Source organism: Phlebotomus argentipes, unplaced genomic scaffold, assembly GCF_947086385.1.
Source record: "Phlebotomus argentipes unplaced genomic scaffold, Phlebotomus argentipes genome assembly contig_15, whole genome shotgun sequence".
Classification (NCBI taxonomy): Eukaryota; Metazoa; Arthropoda; class Insecta; order Diptera; family Psychodidae; genus Phlebotomus; species Phlebotomus argentipes.
In genome coordinates this window covers 6351662-6361819 of record NW_026776181.1, presented here as the reverse complement: position 1 = coordinate 6361819, position 10158 = coordinate 6351662, and the positions used below count along the sequence as shown (strand labels likewise).

The following is a 10158-nucleotide window of genomic DNA, read 5'->3' as shown; positions in this document are numbered from 1 at the left end:
GGAGACTGGCCGCAAATTACCATAATCCATCAAATAGGTGACTATCAGCCCGAATCCGCGATAGAAGGTTGCGCGGGAATAACATGCATTAGCCACGGTTCAACCTTCCGGCTGTCAATCTATCTGTCGTCCTGCACAATTTATAAGACGCCGATGGACTCCCGGCAGGCACAGGTCCATATCTCACCTCGCCCAAGACGATGGATTGCCTAATAGATCCTCATTATGGCCACTTTGCCCTCTAATTTGTGGCGGTCTCGCGGTTTTGTGGCCCTTTTTGCAGCGCACAAATCGACGGGTGCTCCGAAAACTGTATCAAAAGTCAGTTTGAGGTTTGAAATCGCTCTTTTCCATCATGTTTCCTTTTAAACTCTCTGGTTGTCTTCCAATAAATTGAATAATATTATAGAAAAATCCATAAGAATTCAACTCTCAAAAGTCGACTTTCATTAGCTTTCGATGAACCCGTCGAGATGTTCCCGCGGGTGAAATTTGGCGCGCTTCACCCTCAGCTGGAGAATTTATGGGCGATCATTCGAATTTGAGTAGAAAAAACAAGCTTTATTGTGTCTCGCTATCTTACAGATATTTCAATGGAATCTCGTTAGAATGGAATTGTCTGATAAATCTCCCGAAGCTTGAATAAATAGCGATTTTCTACAGCATTCACCAGTATCTTTGGGTCCAGAGCTTTCCCGCCGGTGAGTACTTGGCCTTGTAGCCGTGGTGTCCGTGCGGGGAGCTGTGGTACTGATGGTATTCCACGGGCGAGGACATCTGCAGCGACACTCCGTTGTGGCTGTTGAAGAAGTAGGCGCGCGGCGTGTAGTTCTCAACCTCGACAGTCGGCGCGGGCTGGCTGATCACGTGAGGGCTGGAGATGTGATTGAGGCTGCTGTAGCGACCGTGCATTTGGCCGTGGATTGGCTGGTGGATGTCGCAAATGGTGCCGGCGGTGAGTCGATGGAGAGGCGCTTGGAAGATGCGGAAGTTGACGTCTTTGTAGTCCAGCTCGGCGATCAGGAAGTTGGGCATTCTGTCCGAAATCACCCACACGTCGTTGTTGAAGTCAATCTTCACGTCCGCGGGGAAGCTCAGCGCCTCGTCGTCTCTGTCCACGACGTCGTGATAGCGCGGCGTGTAGGGCAGCGAGGAGTGCCAGCACCCGACGGCGTTCTGGTCGATCAGATTGAACAGCATCAGACCCTTGTCGCTCATCACGCGCGAAGTGGTGTGGCCGAGATGAGAACGCTCCTCGAGATACTGGAAGTCGTGGAAGGAGTCCTCAACTCTCTTCTCGTCGCGCAGAATCCTCGTGGACACCGCGAACTCGCGATGACTGGCCAGAGGACTGAAGAAGAGCGTCCGGAAGCCGTCAGGATTGAAGGGCGACAAGGCCATGCCGAAGATTCCCTCCTCGCCCCACTGGAAGTTCAGTCCGCCGATGTTGAAGTCTCCTCTCAGAGGATCAGGGAAGAAGAAACTGTGCGCGAAGCGCCACGACTTGTTCTTCTCCCAAGAATACACAACGAGTCCATATCCTGAAAAGACACAAACAACACTTTGTCTTATAAAGAATATCTTTCCATCACTTTTTGCTCTTTTCGTGGGCAACTTTCTCGCGTGTCAGCATAAATACACTCTAAAATGGCCTTGGATAAAAATTTGACTAAGTTAATTAGCAATTTTTTTTTTCTACTTCTCAGTCGCTGAATCAATCGACCGTAAGCTGAATTCCATATGCGCCACTAAAATGTGATTTATATAGTAATTAGTGGATAAAATTTAAGCAGTTTCCATTAGAATATTTCACAATAATATTTCTGGAATTACCTGAATGTTAATTAATGCACTGAACGCATGATTTCTTTTGCGTACGCTCTCAATTTGGCGTCTCAAGCATTTGGCTAAGAACATGGAAACTAGTTTCGCCAAGTGTTTCTTCGCCCTTTCTAATGCAAATCACGTGAAAAGTGGGCACAATGGAGTGCTTTTGTATTTATCAAGGGGGAGATATTATGGTCAGAAGTGGTGTACAGATCAGTAGGAGTTTGGAAAGATTTTAATTAAGAATAAGATAATAAAAAGTTCAATTAACAGCTAAGAATCGTTAGATTTCAGTTGGTTTTTAGTTGATTTTTTTAGTCTTGCTTGATTTAAATCATATTTTCTTCCCCTTTTCCATGCAAATCACGTGAAAAGTGATTGAGCGCGAGAAAGGCTCACTTTCATAGCACATTGAAGTGCTTTTGATCGCGCGTGATGTCTTTGACTCACCCAGTTCGTCGGACATGTAGGCATAAGTGTCCTCACAAGTGGCGCCGATGTCAACAGCGATGTTGGCTATGAAGGTGTTGGCGTTGGTGTCCTCGGGCCTGAAGACGTAGCGCCTGATTCTCCTGTTGGTGCCCAGATCGAAGACGTTGAGCGCATAAGGACAGGGATTCCTCGTGGTGTTGCCGATGCCCAGAGTTCCGGTGTCCAGGACCCAGAGACGTCCACAGATGTCCGCCTTGATGCGGTAGACAGTGTTCAGGCCGTTGGGACAGTCCTCGGGCGCGTTGCTCTTCCAGTCCGGATAGGGAATGAGCGCCGGCGATCCCGAGGGCGTCTTGTCGAGATCGATGTACGTGAGCGTGGCGGGAATTCCTGGAGATTATTAACAGATTTCTTAGAGTTTAGCGTGGAGAATTCCCCCGCAAAAAACTAACATGAAGCAATAAACCCATAATATCTCTACACTGCTGAAAATGGAAGATTTTCAACTTTGGGTTTTTGAATCTGCGTCACAACATGAGTCACTCCTCATCTTTCCCCCCATTATTCTCAGTGTACAGTGAACTCTTGTGGTTTTCCGAGTGCATTCTTTTATATTCATCATAAAAGCAAATAACTTTTTACGCGCTCCTACATTAGCGACAGCAACAACTCCGACACTATAATATTGTGTATTAATATCAACCTCGATGCTTTCCGCCGTCAATCTCTTGAGATATCTTTGGAATTGCAAAAGACGTAAAATGAAATCTAGAGCAAATACACTCTCGGATTATATGTTTTTAATTGATTTGAGCCTTAGGCGAAAATGAGTGGGTCTCAGCCGTCATTTCGAGCCTCAACTGCCATCGGGTGTCGAATAAACATTGTATTTGCCTATGATTTTCGCCGCACGATTTAATTGACAAGTCAGAAAGGGTGGATTTTGGCAAAAAAAAGCGCGCATGCTTCAGAGTATCTCGGGTGAACAATCTCAATATCACGGTCAAGTATTCCATAGAGGTTCGCGCTGAAGCAAAACAGTCTAGACAATGAGTGAATTGAGACGTGAAGTAAAAATAGTGGAGAATTTACTTAACCAACCATTATGCAATGTAATAGAGAGTCTGAGCAAGGTGAATATTTGAGACAGATCTCGATGCTGTGGATTTGAGCATAAATGAGAGTAAATCATGACAAGCTGAGGCCGAGAGATAGTGAAAAACGAAACAATAAAAACAATTTGGCACACATTCCCAAATTCAGCCGCACTCGGAAATGAATAATAATTGAGCAAAATAGGAGAATCTATTAGGCAATCAATCGATTTTATTGTGCATTTGTAATGTAAAATTAAATGCGGTGAATTTGACTGACGAAGCACTGCTTCACTCACACTTAAAATGCAACACCTCGTAAAATGTAATTCGAACTGTCTTGAGACGCTTAATGACTGCAAATTATATAATATGGGATGTAATTGCAGACACAGAGAGGAAAAGAAGTGTTTGAGGAAAATACTTTGGCGCATTCTGGAGAAAATTAATCATATGATCTCTAATTAATCACACAAACTTGCTGTATGTTTAGTGCTTGATTTAGTGTGATTTCCCGTGGGGAATTATTAATGAAATGCAGTGGAATTTTTGTGTAGACATTTCATTTGACGAATGGTCAAAGCGACCGCCAAAAATCTCTAAACTTGCTACAGTTTTACATTGATTTTTTTTTAACATTTGTCATAACGATCTCTTGCGAAGTGCGATCAATGCTCAGTGGGTGGAAAAGTACAGAGCATTTCGCAATGCGTCCAAATAAAATTGGATCAAATTTGTCAAATTGAGTGAACACAGAAAGGGCAAAAAATGCGTCTCAGCTCAAATTCGTAGTCCAATTATGCAATGCACAGCAGTAATATTGTTTATTACACTGAAAGTATTTGTCAAATGGGCAAAAAGAGGGCTCGTGAGTGACTTCGCAGACTGCGTCTTACCGTCCTTCCATCGTGGCACGGAGACGAAGAGTTTGTTGCCCCAGTGCTCGATGCCCACAGGAAGTCCATTCCTGGGCAGATAGGCGCCACTCTGGAGAGCCTTCTGCTTCAGCGCCGGATTGGGAAACTCAAAATCCAACTCCTTCCACCAGAATCGCTCCTGCAGCTTCGCGACACTCTCCACATCGCGACAAATCACGGAAATCACAGCTAAGATCACCAAACACTTCATATTGTCTCAACTTCACGAGCACTTCTGCCCTGACTTGGTGTGAGCCTCACTGAGAATCAACTGCTGCCACAAAACTGCAAGGCGCAGTATTATATTTGAACCCCCACCTCGCTCTTGAGGCTCACCACCCAGCGATCGTTACCAATTTACACCGCGAGTCGCGCCAAGAATTTACCCAAATCCCCACCGAAAGTCGGCGCATAAGGAGAATTTGCATGCGCATTCTGCCAAAGAAAGGCGCCACAGATTACTATGCGTGCGACCGCCAAGGAAATGTGGAAGAGCAGATGAGCCTTAACGCTCAAGCTTCACCCTCGATGGGCATCAGGTTCAAGAGCACCTGAAGAATTGCTAAAGCGTCGTCCGGTTGACCTTAGGAAGACCACTTGAGGCAATTTTCACATATTTCCCGCTGTTCTCTAATCATGTGTTGAGTCTTTTCAATCGCAATTGACCCCATTGAATAGAAAATTGGGAGTGTTCGCTGTCGATTAATCGGCAAGATAGGCAAAAGGACATTGCTAGCAAATTACATTTGGCAAGCGATGAATGGCGCTTTTATTGCTCGAGTTTGTGGCATAAAAGCGAGGAGAGTATCATTGTAACACATCGGATGACGAGGAAAAGTGATTCTTTTTTGAGCAAAATTACATTTTCACGCCATAAAAGTCATTCAAATCTCGCGATTCGCGAATAAAGCCAGACACTTCTGAATGCTTCTCAACTATTACGAAATTTCTATGTTAAATACCAGCGAGCATGCTGCGAAATATCCATAATGACTGCTAATCTAACACTTTTCTCGGCTGGGCGAATTAAAACACTGCGCGATTCAATTATGCGATTGGTAAAAATTGAACACGCATTCACGCAGTTTCTTGAAGGCTGCATAAATTGGCTCAAAATCTGCTACCGGGAGAAATTACATCAAGTTTTGCCTTTTGCAGATGACTTCCTAAGACGCGTCTCGCCATTTAATTAATATTAATTAATTTTTCAGTGAAGACGAACTGTCGGAATCACTTTTCACTTCTTCCATGTAAAGAGAGATGTTATTGCTTTCAATGGCGTGATAATTGCTCGGATTACACGCAATTTGATTGTTTATTTTGTCACCCAAATTAACTTGTAATTGTCCAGCAATGCGTGAAGAGAAAAATCTCCCATAATCCATGCGAGTTTCTGAAATTCTACCATCAGTCATACATTTTTTTTTCGTGGCACACTTAAATAAGACGTAAAGTGTCTGAAATTTTTGTCATGAATGAAGAAAAAAAATGTGTGTAAATAAGCATATTTTTGCAGTGGCGAAAAAATGTGTTGATGCGGTAAATTGATTTGCTGTAAAACTCCATCAAAATCGCAAATCATTTAGCAGATCTTCGAAGCTGAAATAATTGTTCTTGTAATGTTAAGTGTGAATTGAAAAGAATTCTCACACTTGTGAACATTACAGAGCGAGAAATAAAGCCAAAGTAATTCAACTAATAAATCAGCGTTCCAGAAGTGAAATTTATTCAATGGAAATCCGTGGCATTTGCAGTGTTGTTACAGGAAGTGCACGTCAAAAGCAAAAACGGCAGTTTACATGACATTTTAGGGGTTTAGTTCACGTTTTATTAATCTTTGAGAATATAATGTCTAATTTGCGTAAATTTTTAAATACTAATTTGTATTGTTCCTTTTTTCGCGTTCTCAATCTAATAGCCTAATAAAATGCCATTTATTCGGTCCGATTGGGTGAATTAAATATTGAGAGGTTCACAGAACAGTTTGAAATAATAAAAATAAAGTGTTTCCCAAGGGGGAGATAATATTCTCTTAATTTGTACATCACATCCTAACATTTCCAGCGCTGCAAATTGACTGTTTTCACAATAATTCCTAAAGTATAATAAAGAATCTTTAGGTTCCATGCGATATTTCCGTCAAAATCCACTTAAAAACGCCTTTTTGAGCATCTCTTCTGACCATAACCTCAAAAATATCAATAATAAATCTTAAAAGACTCCAATTGAAAACAATAAAATAATCATTTCAATGCAAAATCGCTGATTGAAAGTGAAAATCGTGTAGAAAGTAGTCTAAGTAAACATTTTCTAAGTTCACAATATTCTTTTCGAGGTTATGTTCGACTTCAACAGAATTTGGAGCGTTTTTTGGCATTAAAGATTCAGAATAGCCAAGTTTATTGCATATTAATGCTTAATTCGTACAATGAATAGCAGTTTTGGCGACCTTATCATAAGATTTGATGTGCTAGAATGCGAAATATTTACTAAATTGTCATGACATAACCTAGAAAAAGATTGTTTCTTCGCACAATTCAAAAGAAATCTAAAGAATCGAAATGCTTTAGTCAGTAGAAGAAGCACGCAGGGAAGAAATATTGTAAGTTTCTGAACACTTCCACTTCTTAAGTACTTCTGCTGATCTGTACATCACTTCTGACTATATTATCTCCCCCTTGGTGTTTTCCTTCAGTTTTCTTGAATGATAAAAATGCGTTCGAATTTTTATATTTGCCTCAGATAAATTACCAGATATATCAATTAGCTCAAGTAAAGTAAGACTGAAACGACTGAAATGTATCAAATCTGTCAGGCAAAATGGATTGAAGACAAATTGTTGGTCAATTTACAATTCCACTAGAGAAGTAATAAAATTTCAAGACATGTCTTTCTCTCGATAATTATCTCGGTTGCCGTTGCGCAACTCTGCAACACTTCGGAAGGTTTTTGACTTAGTGATCCTGTAATTTTATCTAAGCAAGATCATCGCTTTCGCGCCGATCGTCTCGTTATACAATTATCCATAATTCGCGATGAAGTTATCCGGCTTCTGAGGCGTGTCAAATTAGTCTATTTGCGACTCTTTTGCCGCCTGTCACCATCTCAATCCGCCCTATTGTTTCAAAGCGCCCGCGATTGACTGACTGCTGATCTCTTGCGGCTTCTGGGGCATGACTTTGTTTATCTCTGGGATCCGTGATTTTTTGCCGAGCCTCTCACTTGCATTTTGAAGGCATTGATCGCGTCAATCAAGCGCAAATTGACATGAATAGCTGTGACTTATCGGATTCTGTTGTGGCGCGAAAATTTCCCATTTCGATTATCAAATTATGCTTGACATTGAAGTCTTTTTGTCCGCCTAATAATGCGTCTCTTTTCACGGGAGCAATTGCCGAATCCGCAGCTCATAAAAACTCATTATTCGTGATTAATTTCAAGAATGGGATTTCCCGTGTAAATCGAGAGAGAAAAATGTGTGTTGTGCCGCCGATGGAGTCGAATTCGTGGTCAAATATTGGGCAATCTAGCATATTGATCAGAATGCTGCATTAATTAGAGCACAAGTGACTGGGTCAATCGAATAAAATTCACCTCCTGACATTACATCATGCTTCTTTGCGTGTCTAACGTCGGTGACTTCACGTCCGATCTCATTAGGTAAGCAAGAGTGCGTAAAAGAAGTTTAACAGCTGAGAAATGCAGCAATTTTCAAGCATTGCACAAAAGTGAGAGCAAAAAGACTCAACATTATCGTACTTTTGGGCGAAACAATTGCTCTCCTCCTGCCCAGCAGAGGTCGCAGTGGTCGATGGAACTGATCTTGAAATGCTCCGTGTGTCACTGCTTTCGCTCTTCTTTTCTGCCCTTTTTTTTGCCTCGCGAGCAGCTCTTTGAGATCTGCGGCGATCTCATGAATGGAATGGATGTGGAAGAAGGCAGAGAAAAGAGAAGAAAAAGATTCGCCATTCACATCCATCGTGAGCATTGAGGAGAGAAGTTTCTGAGGCATGTGAAAATAAAATTGGCGGTTTAGCGGCAACAAAAGTCACTGATGGACGCATAAATTGGCAAAAATAAATCAATTAAATAGTCATATATCACTGGGAAAGTACAATTTTTCGGCAAAACTAGATTTCAGACCAATTTTTCGCACTGAGATGAAAAATCGGGATAGAATTTAGTCGATTTCGGCAAATTAGCATAAATTAAAGTCTTCCCAAACATTAGAAATACGTCGAAATATGCTAAAATTAATTTCATCTGAATTTCTCGGACCCAAAATAAGTCTTTTTCACAACTAAAAATACTGAAATTAAGAATATTTGCTATTAAGAAAATACATTTCGCATGATTTTAAGTAATTTTTTTTCTTTAAACTGCAAAACTGTTTTCCTATATGATTTTTCATCTTTTCTGCTCAGGAAAATTGCATAAAAATGCTAACTACTAAATTTAATTATATTTAGTAAGAAAACAAGTTTAATTTTGTGAAGAAATCGCTTTGTTTTAAATAGATTTCAGAATCTAATGCAAGTATAATAAAAATTGCTTAATTTAAGTCAAAAATATTTAAAGGAAAAAGTAATATTGAAATAAGTCTCTGGAAACCTTATTTTACTGCAAAATTGTTCTTAAAATTGACTTTAATTTATGTAAATTCATGTTAATTTCAAGACCCTTTTACAAAACTAACAAAAAACAAATAATTTCTCTGAGTGCATATTGAATGGATCACGAGCTGGCGATCTTTTGCTCGCGATCGTTGATCTCTCTGGCGACGCTCTTCCCAAAAGTGGGTGGGAAATGGACCTCAATCTCAGCTGAAATTTCTAGTTTCTCAATTTCTGAAAGCCTGGGAATCCGAAATCATGATCTCTCGAGTCTCATTCCAGCAAATTACAGAGTGTGAATGCACTATATTAAATGTATTCGCAATTAAATTGATAAATTACTGATCATTTCTCAGGACTTCCTTCTGCGGGCCCTTTTTTTCTGACGGTGTCCATTTTACGATCTCGCGCGGGATTTCGTCCCTCAGGTGCGTAATAATAGAAATTTCTCTGCTGTGGAAGCCGTCTTTTTTGCCGCTCCTTCCCGAGATGCCTTCTCGGTGTCCGTTTGCGAAACGAATTCATCGGAGATGCGATAGGGTGTCATTAAGTGGAATCACAAACTCAAATATCAATTTCAGACGGCTCTTGATGGGTTTCCTCCCGGAGGGAGAAGAAGTGAAATGTTTACGGTAAAAAATCGACGATCAGCCCTCCAATTTCTCTTCGCGTCTCCTAGAGAGGAAATGAGTTGAGCGATGAGCTTCAGCGGGCGAATAGATCTTTGGGCACTCAATCCGGGCTGATCTTGGGCGATTTTGAAGGGAAAAAATGAATGAAAAATGCGCTAGATTTGGCATTTTTCGGCCTAATGAAGGAAATAAGCGATGGAGTGCGACAGGATGGTAGCTGTTAGGCCTTCCCCCGACCATTTCCAGCACACGAATGAAAGCCAAGAGAAAGAGAGAAAATCATCTGGCCAGGGCAGGTGTATCATCGATTCACGAGACTCCATTCCGTCCACTGCTGATGATATTAATAAGAGTGCAAGGAGCCAAAAAAGTGCTCTCGATGAGAGAGTCATATACAATTGGATCAAATGGAAATCGAGTCAAAACAGCGCTCCTCGGATGGACTTCCAAATGAGGACAGCGACTCTGTTGTATTGGAGTGATAGAATTATAGGTCAATGCGTTTATGATTCTGCAACAATGTGGCAAGTTTTTGGTGCAAAGTGTTTCTTCTTGGGCAGTTGGATGGAATTGGGATAAAAGAGTGCCGGCGATGTGCAATTAAGGCTTGATAAAACGGCGTGCTTCTACATTTTGTGAACCC

The 10158-nt window shown here is 41.3% G+C and overlaps 1 protein-coding gene across 1 annotated transcript; it reads right to left on the bottom strand.

Annotated features, from left to right (window-relative positions):
• Positions 1-578: 578 nt before the first annotated feature.
• LOC132261449 (protein yellow) lies at positions 579-4516 on the bottom strand. Its single transcript, XM_059760273.1, has 3 exons — positions 4250-4516; positions 2278-2649; positions 579-1541 (listed from the first exon to the last, which is right to left on the bottom strand). The coding sequence occupies exons 1-3, from the start codon at positions 4479-4481 to the stop codon at positions 667-669; spliced, it is 1479 nt and encodes a 492-aa protein (XP_059616256.1). The 5' UTR covers positions 4482-4516; the 3' UTR covers positions 579-666.
• Between the last annotated feature and the right edge of the window lie 5642 nt (positions 4517-10158).

Excerpts from the sequence above, each read along its gene's own strand:
- LOC132261449 (XM_059760273.1), bottom strand. The coding sequence starts at position 4,481 with ATGAAGTGTTTGGTGATCTTAGCTGTGATTTCCGTGATTTGTCGCGAT. Across the intron at positions 2,650-4,249 it reads CGTGCCACGATGGAAGGACG|GAATTCCCGCCACGCTCACG; the intron begins GTAAGACGCAGT and ends AATAATCTCCAG. Across the intron at positions 1,542-2,277 it reads CTACATGTCCGACGAACTGG|GATATGGACTCGTTGTGTAT; the intron begins GTGAGTCAAAGA and ends GTGTCTTTTCAG.